Source organism: Ranitomeya imitator, chromosome 1 (assembly GCF_032444005.1).
Source record: "Ranitomeya imitator isolate aRanImi1 chromosome 1, aRanImi1.pri, whole genome shotgun sequence".
Classification (NCBI taxonomy): Eukaryota; Metazoa; Chordata; class Amphibia; order Anura; family Dendrobatidae; genus Ranitomeya; species Ranitomeya imitator.
Genome location: NC_091282.1, coordinates 161,272,271 through 161,299,152, shown reverse-complemented (window position 1 = coordinate 161,299,152; position 26,882 = coordinate 161,272,271). Strand labels below are relative to the sequence as shown.

Below are 26,882 nucleotides of genomic sequence, written 5' to 3'. Positions count from 1 at the left end.
TGTTGTCTCTTTGAGTGGTAACTCTCCAGACTGTTAGACATGTCACCTTACATATGTTGTGCTGGGCAAAACCACAGCTGGTATTTCCAGCCGTCATGTCGTCCTGAACCTGTCCAGCTGGTTCAGCTACCTTATGTTTGGAAGTTAATCTTTGCCTAGGTGATATTGACCAATGCTGGAGCTTGTGTAAGAATGTCAACTGATCATTTACCTGTAGACTTTCATCACTGACAGATTGCCGGGCTTCTGGCACTTTTACACCTCTGCCCTTTTTTTTTCTTTTCTAAATACAGTATACCTTATAATAAATCATGACTCGCCCTGTTAATTTTTATTAGCTTGATGCCAGAGCATTGGGTCCTTAGACTGTGATGGGGGGTGCCTGCAGTTCAGAGATTATACCGAGCTGTACAGTAGTGTACGGAAGGTTCCAGGTGGAAAGACGGTGAAGGGTGTAGCAAGCAGACTGAAATCTTGGCTTCATTGTCTGTAATTAACTAGATCTGCTAAGGATGCACAATAGGTTTTCCGCAATCATCCCAATGTTCAATAAAATAGCTTTTATTAGATTCCTTAAAGGGAACCTGTCACCCCGTTTTTTGAGATATAAATACTGTTAAATAGGGCCTGCGCTGTGCGTTACTATAGTGTATGTAGTGTACCCTGATTCCCCATGTATGCTGAGAAATACATTACCAAAGTCGCCGTTTTCGCCTGTCAATCAGGCTGGTCTGGTCAGGTGGGCGTGTTCACAGCGCTCCTTTCTTCCCCAGCTTTCCGTTGGTGGCGTAGTGGTGTGCGCATGTCCAAGGTCCGAATTCCCTGCGCCCACGTGAAGAAACAGCGCGCGATCTGCGCTGTCATCCCTTTCATCGGTGGGGGCGGCCATCTTCCTGGGGCCGCGTGTGCGCAGTTGGAGTGCTCTGCTGCACGGGGCTTCAGGAAAATGGCCGCGGGATGCCGCGCGTGCGCACAAGAGATCACGGCGGCCATTTTCCCAAAGCCGAGTTTGCATGGGAATTCGGACCTTGGACATGCGCACACCACTACGCCACCAACGGAAAGCTGGGGAAGAAAGGAGCGCTGTGAACACGCCCACCTGACCAGACCAGCCTGATTGACAGGCGAAAACGGCGACTTTGGTAATGTATTTCTCAGCATACATGGGGAATCAGGGTACACTACATACACTATAGTAACGCACAGCGCAGGCCCTATTTAACAGTATTTATATCTCAAAAAACGGGGTGACAGGTTCCCTTTAAATACAAACATGTAAAACATAAATGTGTACGGTTACAAGCTGTAGTCCATGGGTTCTTTATTAAACCGCGGGACGAGGCTGGATAAATCTCTTCTATATCTTCCTTCATTCTGTGCACCACATGGCTCATTAAACTGGATTTTACATCATGACAGGGTGAGCTGAAACGTACATTTTTAAAAAAAAAAACTTTTTTTTTAGATCTTCTAAGGTCCTGCCCACAGCACGCTTGTTTTTATATTTTTTTTATATCCTTTCTAGCATATACATAAAAAAACAAACTCATGCATGTTAAATGGAGGCTGACTGCTCAGTGGTATCCCACACCCAATGTGACAGGCTTTACTTTAAGGGTAGGTGCGCATGATCAGTAAACGCTGTGGGTTGAACGCTGCGTATTTGGGCAGCGGCCAGCTGTTACTGCATAGTGCATGGGATTTCAAGAAACCCTGTGCCCACTATGCATCCAAGGACTCCCGCGGCACACCCGTGGAGACAAACATGGCGTTACCAGACCAGAGCATGTCTATTCATCTTGTGGAGACGTGAGCTTCCATAAAATAAATTTCACCTGTACCCACTGATCATGTGCACATACCCGAAAGGGAACCAGTCTGCAAGATTGTGCTCAGTAAGGCCAAGTTCACATTAGCATCCGAGTCCGCAGCGTGGCACTGCGGACTTCTTTCCTTAGCTCCGCCTACTTCTGCATGCATCCTGCGTACCGATCTTTAACATTGGGTACATAGGGACATGTGTAGTTTTATTTAAGTTCTTTAAAAAAAAGAAATAAAGCCTCCAAGAAGGTGCCCCAGCGCTGGTCACAGCTGGCGCCTGCCTTCAGAAGGTTTTTCCAATATAATTATGTAAATTTAGGGTCAGGTCAAAGCTGCACATACAAACTAAACAGCCACAAGACTGATTTCACCAAGGTATCATTGTAATCAGTATAACGGTGCGGCCTGACGGTGTCTGTAGGTTACAGTGCACAATCCTGCTGACAGGTTCCCTTTAAGGAATATGAAAAGATCATGACATGCACACAAATGCCAAGAGTCAGTGTGGACGGATTCAGCAGTTAGAGCAGCCATCATCCATGGGATATTATGGCATACATATAACAAACACGAAAAAGTATTGAACGTTTTGGTTGGATAGTGGCTTTCTTCACAAACTTCCCTATTAAAAAAGGTTTAATGTAATTTTTTACTGGACTCTGAAGGCTGAAATAATACAATCTATGTATAAGGACTTGATTGAAGCCAGAAAGACATTTTTGAATGTAGCATGGGATCCCTTTGCTGCGTACATGCTAAATGTAAACCTGAAACATAATGTGACCAGGCCTTAAGAATTACTGATCTGTCAGACTTACCGTACTTAGCCATTCTTCTTATGGCCGCACACAATTCCTCCAGATAAATTACAAACTAGTAATGAGTTTACTATATTCACCACATAATTGTTTGCATAGATCAAACACATTTTTCTGGTGTTATGGGGTCATGCAAGGAGTTTGTATGTTCCGTATTTGCCTGGGTTTCCTCCCACACTCCAGACATTAAAAGGGAATTTAGATTGTGAACCCCAATGGGGACATTGTCTGTAAAGAGCTGTGGAATTAATGGCGCTATATAAGTGAATCAAATAAAGAAGCATTTCATCACTATACTGCCTTTCCAAGCTGGTATTGTACTGGTTATTTCTGGACATTAAACACTTTCTCCTTTCTGTTTCTAGAATATCAAGATTCCAAAGTCAGACTGCCACAATGAAATGCACAACTTTAACTTCTATCTATCAAATGTAGGAAAAGATAACCCCCAAGGCAGCTTTGATTGTATCCAGCAAACGGTGTCAAGGTAAGCCAAACCTACAGCCAATATTAATCTATTCTATGGACCGAATTAGCGCTATATAGTCAGTCATGTTGGTAAAGAAATGTTTGGGTGTTTGCAGTTTTTCTTTATTTATTGCTGTTCCTTTGGTTTATATTGGCATTGTCCTTGTGTTTTTAAATGGGCTTTAATGAAGAGTTTGGCACAGTAAACTTCTTTGATGGGGGTGGCTGGGCAAAATTGAAAGGTAAAGGCCCCTTCACATTAAGCGACGCTGCAGCGATACCGACAACGATCCGGATCGCTGCAGCGTCGCTGGAGAGCTGTCACACAGACAGCTCTCCAGCGACCAACGATGCCGGTAACCAGGGTAAACATCGGGTTACTAAGCGCAGGGCCGCTTAGTAAACCAAACACTACATACCTACCGCTGTCTGTCCCCGGCGCTCTGCTTCTCTGCACTCCTCCTGTACTGGCTGTGAGCACAGCGGCTGGAAAGCAGAGCGGTGACGTCACCGCTCTGCTTTCCGGCTGACCGACGCCCACAGCCAGTGCAGGAGGAGTGCAGAGCACAGCGCCGGGGACAGACAGCGGTAGGTAAGTATGTAGTGTTTGTTTGTTTTTTTTTACTTTTACGCTGGTAACCAGGGTAAACATCGGGTTACTAAGCGCGGCCCTGCGCTTAGTAACCCAATGTTTACCCTGGTTACCAGTGAAGACATCGCTGGATCGGTGTCACACACGCCGATCCAGCGATGTCAGCAGGAGAGCCAGCGACGAAATAAAGTTCTGGACTTTATTCAGCGACCAACGATCTCCCAGCAGGGGCCTGATCGTTGGTCGCTGTCACACATAACGATTTCATTAACGATATCGTTGCTACGTCACAAAAAGCAACAATATCGTTAACGATATCGTTATGTGTGAAGGTACCTTAAGCCATCAGAACAAAATGGTCAGGTTTTTTTTTTTTTTTTTTTTTAAATGTCACAAAAACATTTCAACATTGGGTCATTTAAGAGGGTTTGACTCATGACAACAACTGCTGCTAGTGGCTTAACGTGAATCTTATGAGCCCCACAGCAAAATCTTGAGCAGGGCCCCCAACTAAGACCAGGTCTCTAATGGCAATAGACTTTCCATTTTGAGTAAAAAAAAAAAACAAAACCTTTTGGCCTACTTTAATTTTCCGTACCCTTGTGTGATTGCTTCTCCTGCATTTATTAGTTACAGCCCTGACCATTAGAGGGAAGCCACCACTCAGGACTGCCAGGAGACGGGACAGCGTTTCCTGTGAGATCTGGTCTATTTTTGGCAGAATCCAGTGGTCCTTGTATTACATGGACAGCGATTAATATTTTTACTGCCTGTTTTTCCCTGGCAGTCAGCTGCAGAACAGCCACCTGCATATAACTTGGGCTGAATTATTACCGTATATACTCGCGTATAAGCCGACCCGAGTATAAGCCGACCCCCCCCTAATTTTGCCACAAAAAACTGGGAAAACTTATTGACTCGAGTATAAACCTAGGGTGGAAATGCAGCATTTACCGGTGAATTTCAAAAATAAAAATAGATCATTCTTGCCCCATAGCTGTGCCATATAGTGCTCTGCACCGTTCATATTTCCCCATAGCTGTGCCATATAGTGCTCTGCACAGTTCATTAATGTCCCATAGCTGTGCCATATAGTGCTCTGCACCGTTCATTAATGTCCCATAGCTGTGCCATATAGTGCTCTGCACCGTTCATTATTGCCCCATAGCTGTGCCCCATATAGTGCTCTGCACCGTTCATATTTCCCCATAGATGCTCCACATATATCTGTGCCATTGCTGCTGCTGCAATAACAAAAAAAAGCCACACTCACCTTTCTTGCTTGCAGCTCCCAGCGTCCGGTCCCGGCGTCTCTCCGCTCTGAGTGATCAGGCAGAGAGCGACGCGCACACTTTATGCGTCATTGCGCCCTCTGACCTGCACAGTCAGAGCGCAGAGATGCCGGGAAGATGGAGCGGTGCCCGGCGGCTGGAACGGGGACAGGTGAATATGCGATACTTACCGTCTCCCGGCATCCGGCTCCTTCCCCCGTACAGCTGGTCTTCGGTGCCGCAGCTTCTTCCTCTATCAGCGGTCACCGGCACCGCTGATTAGAGAAATGAATAGGCGGCTCCACCCCTATGGGAGGTGGAGCCGCTTATTCATTTCTCTAATGAGCGGTCCCACGTGACCGCTGAACAGTGGAAGAGCTGCAGCACCGAAGACCGTGGCACAGGCAGGGAGCGTCATGATCACTGGAAGCAGGTAAGTATGCCTCAACGCCCTCACCCCATCACCCACCGACCCTGCCACCCACCTTGACTCGAGTATAAGCCGAGAGGGGCACTTTCAGCCCAAAAATTTGGGCTGAAAATCTCGGCTTATACTCGAGTATATACAGTATATTTTTCCTAAATAAAAAAATTCTCCTAAATATCTTGCGCTCATTATATACTAAATGTATCGTCCTCATTTTTATATTTTTGCAACTATAAGCAGAGTCACAACTCAAAATAAGACTGGTTATTGGCACAGCATTGGTCTGTGGTGCAGCAGCCTGTAGAGATGTGGACAAATGTTAGTGTCCTCCACTTATTAAACTAATCATCTGCGTATGTGTCTGTAGCAACTGTAATGTGATTAGTGATTTTCTTTACCGGTTTCCATTTCTCCCATTGACCAATACTTTTTTGTTTTGTTTTTTAGCAATGGTGTATCAAAACTAAATTGTCTGGGATTCATTCAAAATAAGATAACTGTGTGTGCCACCAATGACTCCTACCAGCTTACAAGAGACCGCATGACCCAAGCAGAAGAAGAAACTCGAAGCCGTAGTACAAAGGTTATAAAACCTGGCGGCCCGTTTTTAGGTATGTATTGGTTAAAGGTTTTTGGTCTTTATGCACAATTTCTGCTGGTTACACAATAAATGAGGCTAGTAGCCACAATACTGTTGCCCAATAATCCATAAATAACGTTAATGTATCCCATGTAGAACTGGCTGCGCGCATGTGATCACTGATGGCCAAGCCTTCCTTAGCTGTCGGCCATCTCCCGCCTCCTGAATGTTCTTTACATTCATGTGTTTTTAGAAGGGGAGATTAAAGAAAACCTCAAATGCCCCCACTAGTGACTTCTGAATAACAAAAGGGTCAATTGTTAAATTAAGCTACCCAACCCTCATCTTGCAAAAAAAAAATTGGAGGGGGGATTTAGTTAAAAACCTAGTCTTTTGGGCATATTTAGTCCTTTTTTTTTCTCCTATTTTCAATTGGTCATCTACAGGCATTTCCTGTAAAAATTGCATAAATAAAATATAGGATCTGAATGGGAAGCTTTCATTTTATACTGGAAATATGCCCGTGACACATAGTAACCTTAAGTGCTCCTGCCGTGCCCTTCTTCCTGCACAAGTCCTGGCAATGAATGCCAGCGTCCAAAAGAAAGAAACTATTTAACTTTGACAAACCTAATTGTGCCAGTGTTGTAAGATGTGCGGGCCGCGCACGTGTGCAGGGGCCATGTGATCACTGAACACAGCTGGAGTATAGAAATATGCTGGTGATGGAATTTGGCAACTTCTGGACTTTTTTTTTTTTTTATATATATATTTTTTTTTAACTTGTATTTGTTTTTTTGCTGATCTTATAGGGAAGAGGGTCCAGATTCGTAAACCAGCAAATAGTATTTTAGATACAGCACCAGAACGGAAAAGGTCCACGCCAATTAATCCAGCAAACACCATTCGAAAGACAAATATCGGCAACAGTATTGCACAGCGGCCGTACAGGGAGAGGGTGATTCATCTTCTGGCACTGAAGCCATATAAAAAACCAGAGATACTTGCTCGTTTACATAAAGATGGTGTTAATCAAAAAGACAAGAACTCTCTTGGTGTTATCCTGCCACAGGTAAGAATAGTTCACGCAAAATAGACATACATTTAGACTGTGCCTTTCACACATGCTTTTAGATAAGTGCAATTTTTACATCTTTTCCATTTTTGTGGATTACTTTTTTTTTAAATTGCCTTCTCATTGTTCTTCTCCATCTTCTGGGGTTTCAGGACTTTTGTGATCCTTATACTTTTCATTAATGTTCATTGGACATATTGCACGGATGGCAGATTATCTGCTTGTAGCGATTTGTACAGTCTAAGCTCAGTAAATGTTCTGATGTCTGAAGGACTTGGCCACTCCTGACCACTTGTCAGGCCACTTGTTTTACTTTGGCGACATTGATACATTACTATGATCCAAATCTGTCATGTCTGGGTGTCGACCACTCCTGTGCAACCGTAATAGTCACAGGTTCTATCCATTAAAGCTTGGGTAGATCTTGTGTGTGAAACAAAGGCCTTCTGAATGAGACTTTACCAAGACTCTTCTTCCCTTACAGCTCATTTACACAAGTATCCTGAATGAGCGTTCCTAGGGAAGCAGGTTTCCTGATAATCATGCAGTGTAAACAAGCTGCTGATCGCCTGACTAACGATCAAAACGCTTTGTGAAATGATCTTTAAAGAAGCGCTGATAAACTGTCTAGAGGTGTTGTGTAATGCAAGTGCAATAAACCACCTTCCGATGGCAGTCTTCCCTGGTTCCCAGCTGCTGTGCTCTTATCTCCTGACTGAATATCGGACTTCCCGGTTCACACTGGGGTTTGTATGAGCCGGAAGTCACTTCTACAATGCATGTCTGTGGTCTCGTTCTGACACTTCATAGACGTGCCCCGTAAAAGTGACTCGCCTCTCGCACAAACCCAACCCCGGTGTGATGTGGCAAGTTGGAATTTCGGTCACGAGTAATAAGTGGACTAGAGCGGCGTTGGAAACTGGGGAAGATTGCAATCAATGAGTATTGTACTTACACAACACATTTAGACAGATTTAGTTCGAGTGCTTCTTTAAGCCTGCATAAAAATAATTGTTCTTGGCAGCAAATGCCTTGTATAAACCGGACACATGCTGCTGAGAACAATGTCAGTCTATGCACACAACTATTCCTAATTATGTGCACATCACCAGCACTGCTCACCTGTATGAACCTGTGCAGACATTGGTGGCGGTTTTCAGGCGCAGATCATGTAGTGAGCCCAGCTTCAGTAAATGTGGCAGTTCTCTACTCCGCTTATGGGTCGCTTCGTAATCTGCTGGTGAGACCATCATTTCACCATACTCAGACTTCCTGCTGAGTGTGATTGGCTTGTGTTTATATACATCAGCCAATCTGTGGGGAGAGATCTGCAGGGGGCAGGAGAATGCAGCAGCCTCTACCAATGTGAGACAAGGGGGTGTGTCTCAGACTCCCTGCAGGCACAGGCGAAAGTGTAGTCTCCGATCACAGCTCTTTCGTGGTGGAGCTAAGCAAAAAAGCAAGAAACGAGGACAATAAACAGTAAATGTTCCCTAATGTAGTCACCTACGTGTAATTTTTGAGCTCTTCTATGTACACGCTCTGTTAATTGGGTTCTGTCCACAGTAGCCTCATGGCTTCCAGTTACTGCACCCCCATGACTTCTGTGCAGATGGATTGTCTGACAGATTACAGTAGGTCCATCTGTCCCACAATGTCACTGTAGTTGAGCTGTCACTGTCCACACTTGCACTATAAGGTAGTTTTGACTACAATAATAGTGCAGCGCCTTTCTCTTTGGATAAAATGAAGTATTTATCATATTTTAAGCATATTGACGGTTTGACTTTGCTACCCCGAGATGGTATAGAAAGTTCCCTCCATAAGGGTTAATTCTGCAACCCCTAAGGCCTCTTTCACACTTCAGTTATTTGGCGTCAGTCTAAAACCGCCATTTTCCTCAAATAACGGATCCGTCATTTTTTTTGACGGATCCGTTATTTTCCCATAGCCTTGCATTAGTGACGGATTGTGACGGATGGTCGTCCGTTCCATCCGCCATGCGACGGATCCGTCGACATTTGGCGGACGTTTTCTGAAAATAGACGGACATTGGAACGTTTTTTGTCAACGCCGAAATGGCGGATCGCGACGTATCCGTCGCGTCCGCCATTCCATAGAATGGGCGCCTATGGGCGACGGATCCGCCGCAACCGTTTTTTCGGCGGATCCGTCGCCCCAATCCGTTTTTTCAATTGCGCATGCTCCAAAAAGTAGATACTTCTCCCAGACAACCCCCAAGTAACGGATCCGTCAAAAAAACGGATCCGTTAGAACCGTTTTCGCAACAATTGTGACGGATCCGTCAATCCGTCACTATGTCGGTAGTGACTGACGCCAAAAGACTGAAGTGTGAAAGAGGCCTTACACAAGGGGAAAGTGAGTTCTTTGTTACATTACATTTCAGCTGTCAGCAGGCATACAGTGCTAGCTCATCATCCGCACTGGCATACTGGCCTCTATATTTAGCTGCAGGGAGCTGAGGGTTTGTTACAGAATGCATGCACACCCTTATTGGGCGCTGCACTAGCTGGATGTTTGGGAATTTCTGCTTAGCACTACATCGTCCCCTGTATACATTTCATTTTCCAGAACTTTGCATTTTAATGCAAACATTTTGAAGGCATGGAATGCTTTCTATTTTTTCCCTTTGGATTCCATATGCAAACCCCCATGCTGTTTGTGCCCTCTTGTAGTCTAACTGTAATCTCAGTAGTGGGTTAAATGGCACAGACTGAGTCTTTGTGCTCTGCAACCTCTGAAACAGTGCAACCCTGTACTCTTCCCTGCCAGTGAGCCAAACACCCGCAGTACTGAGAAAGAAGGCCGTCTTATGTGGCTCTCAGTGCCTAGAAGAGCAAACATCTGTAACCCTATGGTCTCTACATCCAGTATGAAGCTCTAGGATATATTGTAGAAGGTTGTGGGCTCCAAGAGGGACCTCCAGTATAACCACCTTCACCTATTTCTAGATGCTGCCATATATTGATACCTTACGCACACTTGTGCACCCAGTTTAGTGACGTGCCCTGCAAGGATACACTTTCAAGAGTAAAACCTCAAGTGAATCTTGAAAGGAATATATCTTAAATCCAGTATTTCTTGCTCTACCCCCACACTGCTTTGCAATTGATGTGTGGCTGCTACTTGTGTAGGACGTGCAGCTATGCATTCAGCTTTGCAGCATCATTTCCCACAGTCTATTGCTCCAGTTCAGACAGAACATTCATGACATTGCATTCCAAAATAAAATGTCGTATTGTTAGAAATGATTCTTAATATTGGTTGTATTGAGGATTAATAGATGCATGCTGAAGGGCTATACTGTTGCACTGTGGGCTTTGGCTTATTTAGCATGGCCTTTTAAAGGACCTGGACCAGCTGAAGACTATAGAAGGCTGTGTTGTGGAGTAATCCAATATGTGCTCGGAACTTTCATGCCCGGTTGTGGAGCGCTCCGGGTCTTGTGGAGTAGTAGTAAGTGATGGACTAAGTATAGTATGATGTGTATTAATAGAAACACATGAACACATTTGGGGAAGAGATGCATCTGATTTTATAGCTGCAGGGTGCCAATAAGTTGGCAATGTGTAGTGCCCTAATTTCAAGGTATATGTGGGTCTTGGCTAAGCGATCTGTAGCTGAGATTGTATCCTTGCATCTTAAATTAAACAAAAAAATACATGATTATGACCTTTTTGGTTATGTAACTTGCTTTGAATTCTGACTTAAGGATTGGCTTCAGTAGACAAAATTGAACTCCAGCTAATGGCTGTATTGTCCTGTTTGTCACCAAAAATTATTTAAGCAAAATTTCATCTATGAACAGTTGTGCCTTTCAGCTAATGTGAAAGCCTTATTCTTTTCTTTCCTCACTAGGTTGCCAATTTGAACTCCAAGGACAATTCATATACTCTTAAAGACTATGTTTACAAGGAAATCCAGCGAGATTGGCCTGGTTACTCGGAGCTTGACAAACAGTTATTAGACAAAGTCCTTTCCAGGTACGTGCCTGTTGTGAAATTGTTGACAGACTGAGACTTGTGCAGTTATTCTCATTTAGTTAGTAAATTCCCATCTAGCTAGTAAGTCCGCATTCTTGATGTCACTAGTTCTTGTTCTAGCAGTAAAAGGGGTTATGGCCATGAGTTAGGCTGGTGGGAGCTCCGGTCTAGCCTTGTGAGGCTGCTTCTCCTACTGTTGTGCCTGTCATTGCTGTACTTGTAGTAGCACATGTGTCTTGTATTGTAGCTTTGTCCTCCTTTATTTTACTTTTGCTTGAGCGGCTATTGCTAGTTGTATATGGTATCTGTCCCGAGTTACAGAAAAGCAACCTTCATATGTTGGCACTTTTTCAGACCTCAGAGCACATTCTCTATAGATTTGTACATTAGTCAACCATATTAAGGTTGGTTACTGATATTTTGTCATGTTCTAATCTCGTGTGGTTTCGTTTTTAACAGAAAGCTTAATCAGAATGCTACCAGCTCCAGTCAATCAGACTCTCCGCCTTTAAGTGCTGCATCTACATCTCCTGCCCAGGTATTGTATATGTCTATGGAAATGTCTGCTTGTGTAAATGATTTCTTCATGTGACCAAACGTGATGGCACATAGTCTCTGCAGCGTGTGCCAAGTGATTACAACCACACTCACAGTATAGTGATTATAACCGCTCCATGCTCCCCTATGACAAAAAACAGATGACTTATGGGAAGTTACAGGTTAATCTCCACCTGATATTCATGCTTTCGGTAACCGCCTGGCTGCAATTTTAACAGCTTCACAACCTATGACTTCTAGGTATGTTGTAGGTTGTGTATTCCCCTTTGATGCTGGCTCCAGCGCTGAGCCCACATCTTTGCCAGCACATGACGGCTGATTTGATATGCTATTAGTAATCCACCTGCTGCTGTTAACTTGTTAAATGCTGCTATCAGATTGACAGTGGCATTTAACATGATCGCAGAATAAGCATATCACAAACCCGGCCCATTGACACCCCTGTCACATGACTGTGGGGTGCCGATGGGTTGGCTTGACATCCAGGGGACTGCAGAAAACCACCACCGCCGCCATGGGTCAACGTTTATAGAAGATTTTTGTACAAGAAATAGAAGATCACAGCTTCAAGTCTCCCAAGGAGACTTGTGAGGCAAGTAAAAAGTTAGTGTTTAAAAATATAAAAGTTCAAGTCGCTCCACCCTTTTGCCCCATTTAAAATAAAACAATAAAAAAATACACATTTGATATTGCGGTGTTCAGAATCTCCTGATCTATCACAATATAACAATTATTAATCCAATCACAGTAAACTACGTAATGAGAAAGAAATCAAAATTCCAAAATTGCTGTTTTTTTTTTTTGAATAACAGGCTATCAAAAACATCATATCTACTCAAAAATATCAATTAAAATGTCATATCGGCACAGAGAAAAATTAAGACCCTGAACAATACAAATCCTACCAGACTTGAAAAAGATTTTTTTTTTTTTTTATACAAACTTTGGATTTTTTTTTCACCACTTGGATAGATACCAAACTTGTCAAGGTTCTTTGTTTTTAGCATTTAGTGAACACCATTAAAAAATCAAAACCAAAAAAAAGCATATGGTTAAACCAATGTTGTCGTTCAAAAGTACAGCTCGTGCCGCAAAAAAAAAAAAAAAAGCCAGCCCTCGCATGGCCATATTGAGGGAATAATAAAGTTATGGTTCTGGGAAGAGCAAAGAAATGAAAATAATCATGAAAGGGTTATGCGATTCAACTGCAGATGAATCTAACCTGATGCTTGGGAAAGCGTATGATAAATAACCAGAGAGACCTAAATACACTTAGTAAGTGTATGATGGCTGGTATTTGTTTTTGATGGCAGTGCTTACATTTGTACTAAATAACATAACGTGTCTGTGACTTGTCATTATTTAGTGGACTCTCAGCATTGCAGCATTTTAACAAGCTAATGCCGAATAGGTTATCATACATAACTGCTGCTCTCTCCAGTATCTGAGGCCTTTCTCTGAGCGTTGGTCTATGCTTTTTATAAAGACCTAGCCATCAGTAGTTAACTGTTTTACGCCATTTTCATTTCTAAAATGCATGCATATTTAATTATTCCTAGAAACGTCTTCTGGATACTGATTTCATTGATCCATTAATGAATAAGAAGCCAAGGATTTCTCATCTTACAAATAGAGTGCAGCCAACTTTAAATGGACATTTAGGTTCAGCCAATGAGAAACCAGCACCGCCACCACCTCCGCCCGCTGCTGCCACCCCTGCACTTCCTACACTTCCGCCTGCACGCCTTCCAGCTTCAAACCCACAAAATATAAACTCTAACTCCAACTCTCCCAGTACCCCTGAGGGTAGGGGGACACAGGATCTGCCCATGGACAGTCAAAATAGCAGCACCTACGAGGACCAGCAAAATAAATATACCTCTAGGACTACCTTAAATAATTCTATATCCGTGCCAACTAAGTTGGGAAAATCTGAACCCACGGACAATAAAAATGGCACATTGCACAAAAAAACAAAAAGATCCAAAAAACCCAAGGACAAGGACCGGAAAAAACTGGATACCGAACCCGTGGAAGAAAAGCCAGTTCTCCTGAAAAAAGATGAAATTGTAAAGATGGAAATAAGCCCCAAGCCAGATGAAAAGAAAGGTAAAATTACAGTACTCTGCACCAAGTTATACACGTGTTGGAGTGAGAAAATGTGTTTGCAATATTGGGTGGTCTTGGTAATAAGTAAAGATGACCGGTCGCTAGGGTTGAGCAGAGATTACACAACCTTGGTCCAGCAATGAAGTTAGTAGTCCCTTACTGCCGACCAGAGCCGTGCTAAGTGTCATACTATGCAGAGACCTACTGGATTTACCAGGATAATGGTCAGTCTATTCATTCTCTTCAGAGGGATGCAGTGATATATGGAATTTAGGTGTATAGGATATTCCATCAGATTCCCTGAATTCTCACAAGTACTATTCTCATGTTAGATTTGTGAATGTTCTGATCACTTGTACAGCAGACTTGCGGTGTATTTGTTTCAATCACTAGAAAAAAATGTCCAGAACATATGTTTTTATCCCAGCACAATGTGGACCCTTTAACATATCTTTCAAAGCTAAAAAGCTGAGTAATTAGTCTTTCTGCGGAGTCATGCAGGATGGCTTATCTTGGTGTCCTTACAGGGTGTTGTCTCTGATGGAAGTTTATAGGATTCTGCAGTGTAATGTATTTTTTTTCTCTCCAGTGTGGTGGTAGAACTTTGGTTTATAAACGTTCATACATTGTATATCCTGCTATAATGGTTATATACGTCCTTGTAGACGTAGGCATGGTAAAGTCTAAATAGTTGTGCATTTTTCAGTAGAAATCTGTCAATCTAGTCTGCATTCAATTCCAGTTGTATCTAAACCAGTGTAGAATTATAATTTTTACCTTCCGAGCTATGACATAAAAGATGGTGGTAGTCCACAAAAACTGTTTAGGTGAGGGTATAAATATACTTCCAAACTAATGTAATCACTCTCATGTCCATTATTTTTCGGTTATAACTTTATGCTAAATAGAATATATATTTTTTTCATATTCAGACGTTCAAGAAACCTGCACAACATCAGACCCTTCCTCTACATCCGAGCCCCCAGATTATATGATGTAAGTAGCCTTTTCTCTTCTCCTTTCCAAGAGCCATAACTTTTATTTTTCTGTCCACTTAGACGTATGAGGGCTTGTTTCTTGCGGGAGTAGTTGTAGTTTTAAATGACCATTCAGTTAATCTAATAGTGCACTGGAAAACTAAAAAAATTCCATGTGCTGTAAAATTGTGAAACAAAGAAAAAACCATTCTGACATTGTTGGGGGAAATTTTTCATAATCTTGTCCCACCTAAAACAAGCCGCCATACAGCTCATCAGTGGAAAAAAAAAACAACAAAAAAAAAAACTCTTGGCTCTCAGAATAAAGCGATGCAAAATAATGTCTGTATAATTGCTTATATTGTCTAAAAACTTCAAAACATAAAATCGTATAAATGGGGTATCTCTGTAATTGTACTGACCTGAGGAATAAAGCTGTCTTATCACTTTTACCACATGGCGATTGGCATTAAAAAAAAAAATATTCCTGAATTGCCGATTTTTGATCATTCTGCCTCTCAAAAATCGGAAGATTCTCCGAGGCAGATTGAGGCACTGTTAGCGCCTTCTGGCCTATGATCCTGCGGTGTCAGTCCTTTCAGGCATGTACAAAAGCGAGGTCCGCCAGTGCTGAACAGAGGCCAATCGGAGTATGGAAAAACTCTCCTTCCTCATTGAGTGTATCCCTCGGGGGTTTCATCTAAATCACCTATTTCATATGTATTTCATTTATATGGAAACCTCAATGTAAGCACTCAAGGTAGTGCACAGGATAAATATGAACTGATAAAAAAAATGTTCTATACCCCAAAATGGCATCAATAGAAGCTTCTACTCAATCCACAGAAAGTCCCCACTGAGGGCCTTGTGTTAACATAAATGTAAATCAGTGGAAGCTCAAAGGCTTTGGAAAAGCGGCATGGCAATCTCAAAAAGAAGTGCAGCAAAATCGGCACGCGCATATCCAAATGCCCTCCCCTCCTGAGGCCAACGGTGTGCCTGAATTGCAGTTAGTGCCCAGATATTTGATATTAACCTGGTGAGGAAGGCCCACTTAGTTGGCCCACTTAGTTGGCCCACTTAGTTGGCCCACTTAGTTGGCCCACTTAGTTGGCCCACTTAGTTGGCCCACTTAGTTGGCCCACTTAGTTGGCCCACTTAGTTGGCCCACTTAGTTGGCCCACTTAGTTGGCCCACTTAGTTGGCCCACTTAGTTGGCCCACTTAGTTGGCCCACTTAGTTGGCCCACTTAGTTGGCCCACTTAGTTGGCCCACTTAGTTGGCCCACTTAGTTGGCCCACTTAGTTGGCCCACTTAGTTGGCCCACTTAGTTGGCCCACTTAGTTGGCCCACTTAGTTGGCCCACTTAGTTGGCCCACTTAGTTGGCCCACTTAGTTGGCCCACTTAGTTGGCCCACTTAGTTGGCCCACTTAGTTGGCCCACTTAGTTGGCCCACTTAGTTGGCCCACTTAGTTGGCCCACTTAGTTGGCCCACTTAGTTGGCCCACTTAGTTGGCCCACTTAGTTGGCCCACTTAGTTGGCCCACTTAGTTGGCCCACTTAGTTGGCCCACTTAGTTGGCCCACTTAGTTGGCCCACTTAGTTGGCCCACTTAGTTGGCCCACTTAGTTGGCCCACTTAGTTGGCCCACTTAGTTGGCCCACTTAGTTGGCCCACTTAGTTGGCCCACTTAGTTGGCCCACTTAGTTGGCCCACTTAGTTGGCCCACTTAGTTGGCCCACTTAGTTGGCCCACTTAGTTGGCCCACTTAGTTGGCCCACTTAGTTGGCCCACTTAGTTGGCCCACTTAGTTGGCCCACTTAGTTTCTGGGGTGTATATCTCCAGAAGCACAAGCCGGGCAAAATGTGTGGACACTACAAGGTTCTTGGGCACTTGAACCCGTTACCTGATTGCTTGTACTATACACAGTACGGAGGTCTCCAGCAGACCCCTGCTGTTATAGCAGCTCATCAGTACCCTGCAATCGCATCACACGGGCACATAAAATGAGTAGTCCCTATGCCGATCACTGCTAATGGCATGTAACAGGTTAACAGTCATGGGTGTAGACAGGTCCTGGCTGTCATGTTAGTCAGCTTCCTATGACCTACATGTCTTATAGACTGCTTAGAAGGTTTGATCCTACTGACAGATTCCCTTTAAAGGTGTATTCACACCTCTGTGTGAAATGTCCAGCTGTTGTTCATCTCCCACACACCCCTCCTTCGTCATACAGCACTTGGTCCCATAGTCTCTCACATCCGAGTATAGGAGATCCTTCAAACTCAAAGCAAGTCCTATTCTGAACCGATGTTGAGCATCACAATTGGAATGTCCTGGTCTGTGTTCTGTCTGATAAAAAAAAAAAAATCAAGCCATACAGACATTCACACAGAAAACCTAGAGGGCTTTTATTGGTTGAGGACACCTCATATTTGACCTACCTGTGAAGTTGTCTCAGTGGAGACGAGAATAAATGGATGTGCCCTTCTAACTCTCTTCAGCTAGTTCCCAATCTTCATATTTTTAAAAATGGGCTTCCTAATCCCGTGAAACTTTGATGAAGCTTGAATAAGTGCGGTTGTCTTCATGAGTGGCTCACTGTAACTTTCAACTATTTTTGTAGAAAATACACAGTTGTTGTGTCCAAAGAGCAGAGGCAGAGCTACAAAGAGGACTTCAACTCTGAATATGACGAATATCGCAAACTGCATGCCCGAATAGACAAAATCACTAGGAAATTTATGCATCTGGATGCACAGAGGAAACGTGTTACCCCTGGCTCTAAAGAATATCAGGTAAGCGTGACATGGTAGAATAACTTATTGTGCCTTGAAGTGAATTGTTTCTTTAAATTGCAACTGCTCTGTAGCACAAAAAAGTCCTCCAATATTCATGGTCACCTACTTTAAACCCTTCACGCTGCAGCCTTTTTTTCGTTTTTACTTTTCGCTCTTTCCCAGAGCCATAACTTTTGTAATTATCGGTCAATATGACCATGGGAGGGCTTGTTTATCATGGGACGAGTTGTACTTTTGAACTAAATCAAGTTAGTAAAGAGTGGTGCACTCAAAAAATGAGAGTGCTTCTCTGAAGGAAAAAACAAGGGATTATAAGATGAAAACCTTCGTCACTCTATAAGTCAGATGTAATTGGATTTCAAAAAGTTGCAGTTTGATGGGATCGCAGCACTGAAGCATCGGCAGCCCGCCTACAGAATCTCCCACAGATATCATTGATAAAGGCAATGTTGCAGAGACGTTGGATGGATTAAATGTCTAATATTCATGAAGTTGGCTGTGAATTAAATTGTACTTTTGAACGACACCATTGGTTTTACCATATTGTGTACTGGAAAACGGGGAAACAAAATCCAAGTGCGGTGAAATTGCAAAAAAAGTGCAATTCCACAATTTTTGGGATTTTTTTGTTTTTTGTTTTTACAATGTTCACCAGATGCTAATGACCTGCCATTATGATTGTCCAGGTTTGTAGATAATGTATAGGTTAAGTGGTGGAAAAAAATCCTTTTTTTTTTTTTTTGTGTGACCTGTAGTCTCATTTTTCATGATCTTGGACTGGGTGAGGCTTAATTTTTGCGCGCTGAGCTAACTGTTTTAATGATACCATTTTGGTGTGGATACAAACTTTTGATCGCCCGTTGCTGCATTAAAATGCAGTGTTGCGGTGACCAAAAAATGTCATTCTGACATTTTGTCTTTGAATTCTCACTAGCTCCGATAGTCTCTATGGGGAGACTAGATCGCCTTGTTGACTTGCTATGAGCGGCGACCACTGGGCGGCGCTCAAAGCAATCTGGCAATGACAACCACAGAGGTCTGCTACAGTCCCTGGATTGTAATGCCAACCCATCGGCGACCTGCAGTCATGTGACACGGGCGCCGATGGGCAGGATTAGTGACGGCACTTCCGTCGCGATCATATTAAATGCTGCTGTCAGATTGACAGTGGCATTTAACAGGCTAACAGAAAGGGGTGGATCGCAATTCCACCAAAGGCTGTTAGGGGCATATGTCGGCTGTTCTAAACAGCTGACATGTGCCAGGAAAGATGTGGGCTCCGACTGTGAGCCCACATCAAGGGGAGCGACACAACATGCGCAGTAAATGTACGGCGCATGTCGTGAAGGGGTTATCTATCTTGAAAGCTTTTTGTTTGTTTGTTTTTTGTCGGGATTGTATTAACATTTGTATTTCTCTTTGCAGGTTGTGCAACAAGAGGTTATTAAGGAGTACAACAAATTTAAAGCGGTAAGAATTTCTACCACAATAAAGAATGTAACAAATCAAATACATTTTGTACTTATAGGTTTTATTTTGATAGACTACTTCAGATCAATGTAGTTCCCTTAAAGGGAATTTGTCAGCAGGTTTTTGCTACCTAATCTTAGAGCAGCCTGATATAGGAAGAGACCCTGACTCCATTGATGTACCACTTGGTTTACAGCCACAGTTCTGTTTTTTTGCAGAGCTCACTGTGTGTACATACATGAGTATGTATAATAGAACATTGCAAGGTACACCTGTCTGCTCATCAAGGCATAGAACTTCTGACATTACAGGCTTTTCCAGCCAATAAAAACTTGATCTTTAAAGTTCAATACCTTACTAATGTTTCAATTAACCCCAGTGCTCCGATCTGCCGGTCACTGCTCTGATACTTGTTCCCTGCCCCTGCTGTCCTTCCTGTGCTGACATCTGAGCCCGGCAGACTACTAATTTAATTGCGAAGTCAGCCCACTTTTGTATGAATTGGACAAATGAGACTGGCTTTAATATTGAAATGAACAGTGAGCGAAAAACTACCCTCCCATTATGATACTCCAGGTAAATATGGAGTTGTAGATGCCAAACGTCTACAGGTTTTTTTTTTACTTAAGTAGTGAAAAGATTAGTTTGCAAAAAAAAAGTCCAAGACCCGTAGCTTCTCTTTTTTTTTTTTTTTTTCTGTGATCTGGAGCGGGATGAGGCTTATTTTTTGTGCGCTGCGGTTTTTATTGATACCATTTTGGGGGTAGATACGATGTTTTGATCACCTGTTGCATTTTATTGCAATGTTGCGGTGACCAAAAAAAGGGGAAATTCTGGCTTCTTGATTTTGTTCTCTGTATGCCATTTACCGATCTGATTAGTTTAGATTTTTATTGGGCGTTTCTGAACTCCTTGATGTCAACCATGTAATTTTTTTTTTGTTTTTTCTTTTTGAATGGGGCAAAGGAGTGATTTGAACTTTTTATATTTAATTTTTTAAAACTTTTTTTTTTACACTTTTTACTTTCTTCAATCAATAGTCCCCTTGGGAGACTTGAATCTGTGATCATCCGACTGTTTGTGCTACTCATAGCAAGGCTTCAGCCCTTCTATGTGTAGCCAAAATGAACTCCTATGTACGCCGGCCATGGGCCGGCATCCATAGATCTTCAATGATAGGCACTGGGTCTTTTACCGACCCTCAGCTGTTATGCCAGTCCATCGATACCCCACAATAATGTCACAAGGGCACCGATGGGCACCTTTGTGACACACTTCTGGTAATCGCAAGTTACAGTAAATGCCGCTATCAGTGATCGACAGTGGCATTTAACATGTTGACTAACGCATATGGATTGCAGTTCCACCCACGGCTGTTAAAGGCACATTACAGCTGATCATATCAGCGGTCATACCGAAAAGATGTGGGCTCAGCGTCAGAGCCCACATCAGGAGGTGACCATGACGTACCTATAGATCATACGTCATAAAGGGGTTAAGGTACGCTGTTCAAGGACAGGACCAGAAGTGCCATAGAAGACACAGGTCTAGAGCAGGGGTCCCCAACTCCAGGCCTCGAGGGCCGCCAACAGTGCAGGTTTTCAGGATTTCTTTAGTATTGCATCGGTGGTAATGTGATCATCTGCACAGGTGATACAGGTGCAATACTAAGGAAATCCTGAAAACCTGCACTGTTGGCGGCCCTCGAGGCCTGGAGTTGGGGACCACTGGTCTAGAGCATCAACCATTGAAACCACGCCAGACAGATATATTAGTAAGGTATCTTGCTATTTAAGTTATTTCCTTGTTTTATTTATCATTGGCATGGAAATTCCCTTTGCTGTGTGCACACGATGCAGATTTGGTGCAGAATTTTCTGCATAAAATCTGCACTAAATCTGCATCTCCTGGCAGAATCCGCAGGTGCGTTTTTTGCGCGCGTTTTTTATGCGTTTTTTTTTCCAATGGATTTCTATTATGGAGGGTGCAGAAACGCTGCAGAACTGCACAAAAGAAGTGACATGCACTTCTTTGAAATCTGCAGCGTTTCTGCGCAGATTTTTCTGCACCATGTGCACAGCTTTTTTTTTTTCACATTGATTTACATTGTACTGTAAATCACAGTGCACATCTGCAGCGTTTCTGCAGCAGAAAAATCTGCTGCAGTTCAGCACTAAATCTGCATCGTGTGCACATACCCTAAGAGTTCATTAGAGAACGATCAGGTAATTGGAATTTCAATGCCTGATCCTTTTGTGTTCAGGGGGTGAGAGGCCGCGACAGGTCTTCTCCTTTCTCAGTTTCCAACGTCTGTGCTTGGCAGAGCACTCGTGTATAGGGGGAGTAGGGAACATAATGGTCTGCCGTACAGCCTGACTTCTACCATTCTGCACCTGGGGTACTTTAATTGGAAGCTGACACATGTTCTCTTTTCTTTCCAGGCAAGTCCGAACTATTATGAAGAAAAATATCGATGTGCATACCTGCACAACAAGCTTGCCCACATCAAAAGACTAATAGGAGAATTTGACCAACAACGGGCAGAGTCCTGGCACTAAAGCTCTGCTTAAACAAGATGTGAATACTTAACGTTATTTATTTAAAATTCCAGATGTGTTACGCTAGGATAAAGCAAAGAAACTTTTTTTTCAAGAGTTTCAGTATTAGCAAGACTGAGTTTTTTTTTTTTTTAATTTCCTTTCGTTCTCCTGTTGCCCAACCTTACCTTTTATCCCGCTTATTTAAAAGCTGCTTTCTGCTCTTCCTCCTCCTCTGGACTCTCATTTATCTGTGGAAATCAGTATACCTCCTGGCACCCCAGTGACTATACTTGATAAACTGCGCATTCTAAGTTTTATGTAGCATAATGTGCTTTTTGGATAAATGTCTGTCTTCTGACCTTTCTTAAATGCAAGATTTTCAACTTTAAATGGTTGAAGGTTTAAAAAAAAATTTGCACAAAAATGTATTTAAAAAAAAAAAAACACACAAAAAACATTAAGGGTTGAGACAGAATTACATAAAAAAAAGTACACCTGTCCTTAACCTAAACTTCAACTTTGAAATCATACCCTCCCCCCACTTCAATGGATGCCTTAAGGTGTTTGCCTGTTTATATGTCGTGTAGTTAAGTATTAGCTACACCGCTTCCCCTCTTATTAAAGCAACGGGAAGCACACTGTGGCCTATCAGCGTCTAGGAGTGTGCTTGTACGTGTGCAAGGATTGCGTGGGTGTGAGCATGCATGATGAAATCACAAAGCTGCTATGTAATGGGCCAAACGCTCAGGTTTTAAACAACTCGCGAGTGTTATTGTATGGGTTTTTCCTATGACTTTGCTACTTGTATTGTGGAAAACATCACAATTTCCATTTCAAGAATTTCAGCATTATTGAAATCAAGGAGTGAAGGGAGGGTTAATGAGGGAGCGGGTATCAAACCAAGCGGGGGCCCGTTCTGTAAAGAACGGGGGAAGGTTTACTTCTTGTGAAGAGGTGTAACCAAGAAACCTTTTTGGGTGACACATTAAGAAATGTAACCATGTAGGTAACTTATTTATATACGGATATAAAGTATTTTTGAAAAAGATTATGCAAAGACGCTATTTACCTACATGTATATTTAAAGATTTTTTTCCTCCTGCGAACCAGGAGCTTAACTAAAGTACAGATATATTTAATTTTAAGATATACTGTGATCATCAGACAGCACAAAGTTGCATTTCATGCAATGTATCAGTTTACTTTAATTAAAACTAAAAATAAAAGGTCCATGTGGGAACACTTTATTTGGATTTTCTTTGCGTTCTGGGTAAACTGAAATCCATTTTTTTCCCCCCTCATCGTAAGTGCTGCCAATGAAAAAGGGAGATATAATGTTTACTGATGTGATTATTGGAATATTTGCCAAAAAAATGCTTGTCAGTATCTGTAATAAACATTGCCTCCGGCATTAAACGTGCTTGCTCTCGTGTCTCTGTAAACCAGAAGGTTCGTGCTATTAAGGAATCCTAAATGAAGACCATGTGATGGCTCCATGTAGCGTGTCTTATGTGCCCTCAGTGTGGTACTGGTGGTGCACAAGAGACGGCATTATACAGCTCTTCGGGGCCAAAAACCACTTTCATGGAGGGGATGTTATAACATTTCTTGCATTTCTAATCCACAAGTAAAAGCTTTACAAATCCTGACTACATTTCAGAGTTTACAAGGTCCCCTTCAGCGTCCCCTTTCTAAGCCATTATTCAGTTTTGAGATGAGGATGGAACAGTTTGCAATAATCCTGTGACAGCCATGAAGAAAAGAATTCTAACACTTCATAACTAAACCTATGATTTTGGCAATAATCCAGGTGGATAGAATACACCTTGCTGATCGCTGAGATCTCCAGTGTTCCTGAGATAAGGGTTCTGCAGCCGTATGTTGGCTGGAGCCGAGGTGCACACACTTGGTCTCCCCTCCATTCCTTGTAATTGGGGCTGCTAGAAATGGTCAGTCAAGTACGGTGCTCTGATTCTATGGCAATCTCGTAGACAATGAATAGAGCGGAGGTCAAGCATGCGCCCCACTGCCCTGTTCAAGATGGGGCTGCTGCAGAGCCTCCATCTATGGGTAAACTTGCTGATCCAACCACCGGGACCTTGGTGATCTGCGGGTTACCCCTTGGATAGGGGATAACTTGTGATTTGGGGAATAATTCTTTAAGCTGTCCACGCATACAGCAGACCTCCCCAGAAAGATTGGGTAAAGGAGACGCACTTTTGTCACTTTATCTCCCTGTATGATCAGAAGTCATGCCAAAACCTAGTTTTCCTTGTTGATAGCTTATTTTACAAATTTGTACAATGGCCATTGATTATAACAGATTATAAAAGCAAGGTATTTTCTGTGTAGACATCTTAAAACAGCCTTTTTTTATCATCCCCCACCCATCCAAATTCAGTATGGAAAAGAACAAAGTCCCTCCATGAATGTCCTGCAGATGTTGGCTGTGTCCATACCTTTTTAATCAATCCAGTCCCACTTTTTTGGCACACTTTCTGGTTTACAAGACAATGTATTAATGCTGGAAAGCAATTTCTGAATTAAGATACACTATGTGCATTAAAGTGAATCCCTGCATTGTCCTTAAATTATAGCTGCCTTCAATATGTGACGAATAATTTTGTGGGTGGGAACAATATTACCTGAAGCATCAAGTCTCTGGTGGCAAATGCTTTAATTATTTCTAAGTGAATGGATTCTACATTCTTGTGATACATGTTGGCCTAATCCACAAACTGGGTGAGGTCATGTATGAAAACAATAAGAGGGAGCTATTGTTTATAGCAATCAGTCGGCTTCCAGTTCTGAATGTTTTTCTGCAGGCAACCGTCCCATGCTCCATTAGATGTAATGTATTAGGCCTCTGGCATCCTCTGCTTGCAATGTGTAAACTTTAATGCTACTACTAACTTTTGCCTGATGTAGAACTATGGACATGTTGCAACTAGCAGCTGAATGGCATAATGGTCTAATGTCTTATCTTCATTTGAAGACTACTACAGCGCGATGCAAGCGCAGCTGGTAAAATCATCCTTGGGTTTGTCCTAGAGCTTCACCTCAAAATGTCCGACTGATTTTTGTGATGGGTAGAAGTTCACAAAGAAACTTCTCCAGTATAAAAACATTTGCAAGTTGCAGCACCAGTAACTATCATGCCCCAATTTTACTGGAGAACAAGTCTTCTACATCAGGCAACATGTCACAAAAGCTACGGTCACCTAGTCTTAAACCAAAAAAACTTTTAACATTTTTTTGCTATAGTAATATACTTTGTATCTCACATTCCTACTTTGAACAAACAATTCTAAGGGTATGTGTCCACGGTCCATAATCACGGTGCTTTGGACGGAGCGGAAACCCCGCTCCACCCAACGCACAGCCCCCTTCTGTACACGCGGTGATTCCGGATATGTTTATTGCGCACATCTGGAATCTCCGCACCCCATACATAGGGCCCTGTGATTTACCTTAAGTAAACAGACATGTAGCGTTGTAAAAAGACGCGCCGCATGTCCGTAAACGCAGGGCCGCCAGATGCTTGTTTGCACGCATAGTGGAGATGGGATTTCATAAAATCCCCTCCACTATGCTGTAACATCTGGACGCTGCGGATTGAACGCTGTGGCTGTATGCAGCGTTCAATCCGCAGCTACTCCGAATGTAATCCGGCACATGGAAACATACCCTAAGACCTTTGCAGTATTGATATCATAAGTGACTTATAACAAAATTGGAAGACTTCATGTCTTTCTAGGTATGTCTTGGGGTCTTCAAGTAGACCAAGGACTGTTGGTAATGCATGGTTTATTTCAGTTGTTGTGTGAAGTCCAACTAGATTGACATTTTGTGGATAAGTTTAATGTATAACTGCATCTTCCAACTCATTGCCACTGACAAATGTGAAGTTATCAATTGAAATTGGGAAATATCCTTCTCCCCAGTCTCGGATGCTCTCAATTGTTCTAGTTGAACTGTTTACTGTTAGATCGAACTTGTTTCTATGTATTACCTTGTCATAGAGGGTACCTGCCTTTTATTGATTTGTAAATCATTGTTATCCTTCCATTTTACTTTTTTTTTTTTATTGTATGTTGAGGGGAATGTGTAATTTTGGAAGGAATAATGTCTTGATTGTTCCCTTCTGTTCAGTATGAATGTGAAGATCCAAAAAACATGCAACTGATTTGATAAAATTGTCTCTTGCATTTGAACATTTGCCTGTGTAGCAACAATGTGGAATGAATACAGTTGCCTCAAAAAGGTGACCCAGACCTTCCATTCCCCCAAACAGGAATATGGTATGCCATTCACGGGCAAATGTATCACAAGCATGTTCAGCTTTGCGTTCTGTTCCGAAGAGCTGCCTTGCCAAAGCAGAGTTACAACCAGATGATTGCATTTCCAGAAATCCATTCTCAATACCCATGTCCCATTTAAACACAGCCTGAGAAGAGTTTTAAGAACTCCATTGTATGAAGGATTCCTTTATGCTCTTTGTTGGACACATTTTCCCAAATGTACATCGTTAAACTTCTCTACAGAGTTACTCCAAATGACACTATGTGTTAAAACAATACATTAGAGTAACTGCATTTTACCACTGCTGTTGACCCTGCACAAATTGTAACTTTTTTGAAATGTTCCAGACAATGCTGTATTAAAAATCTCAATGGTAAAATGGATTTGGGGTATTTTTAGCTAATTTTTGAGCCAATGTTACCCCACTGTGTTGAAAGAAAATCAGTTGTTTAATAAAATGTTAACTTTGAGCATCACAAAATTGAGTTTTGTTGTTTTTTTCCATTGAAGACTTTGTTCACTTTGCCTATCTCCTAATCATGGCACTAGTTGTGGGGTGGAATATATCGAACAGCCAGTGAATGGTGGGGAAAAACGGGCAAACAAATATGAGCAACAAAGTCCATATTGCAATGGCTAGAAGAGAAGGTCAAAACATTTACAAAATGATCTGATAAGCGGTTTCAAGAATGCCACAGTTAGTACCTACCAAAGGATCTTTGCATGTGGGGAGAAAAGTAACATGTCTGGTCAGATTCCATAGAACGTAATGGCTGATGGGGGCATTACAGCAGCGGAGTTTATAGCTCCCCTCACGTGTCTGTGGGATGCACAGCTGAGAATATTAAGCCGGTCGGTACCTGATCCTGCTGGTGCAGCACAGCAATTTAACACTGGAAAGGGGAAATTTGGCAACTAGAAAGATAAGCCCTTTTATTAGAAATCCTTTATAATGAGTATCTCCATACAGACATATAAAACAAGTGCGTTCATTTAATATCTGTATGGACTTATTTTATTGCATTTATAATAAAGGACTTCTTGTCAGATGAATGTGCTGAATTTTC

At 42.4% G+C, this 26,882-nt stretch overlaps 1 protein-coding gene across 1 annotated transcript in view; it reads left to right on the top strand.

Annotated features, from left to right (window-relative positions):
* ELL2 (elongation factor for RNA polymerase II 2) overlaps positions 1-26,296 on the top strand; it is a 62,084-nt gene extending 35,788 nt beyond the window's left edge. Inside the window, exons 3-12 of the mRNA XM_069751995.1 lie at positions 3,005-3,126; positions 5,845-6,008; positions 6,790-7,049; positions 10,932-11,056; positions 11,516-11,594; positions 13,174-13,723; positions 14,656-14,719; positions 17,329-17,500; positions 18,929-18,973; positions 21,415-26,296. Coding sequence (XP_069608096.1) covers positions 3,005-3,126; positions 5,845-6,008; positions 6,790-7,049; positions 10,932-11,056; positions 11,516-11,594; positions 13,174-13,723; positions 14,656-14,719; positions 17,329-17,500; positions 18,929-18,973; positions 21,415-21,531 — 1,698 coding nt within the window. The 3' untranslated portion in view covers positions 21,532-26,296. The remainder of the gene's footprint in view (positions 1-3,004; positions 3,127-5,844; positions 6,009-6,789; positions 7,050-10,931; positions 11,057-11,515; positions 11,595-13,173; positions 13,724-14,655; positions 14,720-17,328; positions 17,501-18,928; positions 18,974-21,414) is intronic.
* The last annotated feature ends 586 nt before the right edge of the window (positions 26,297-26,882 follow it).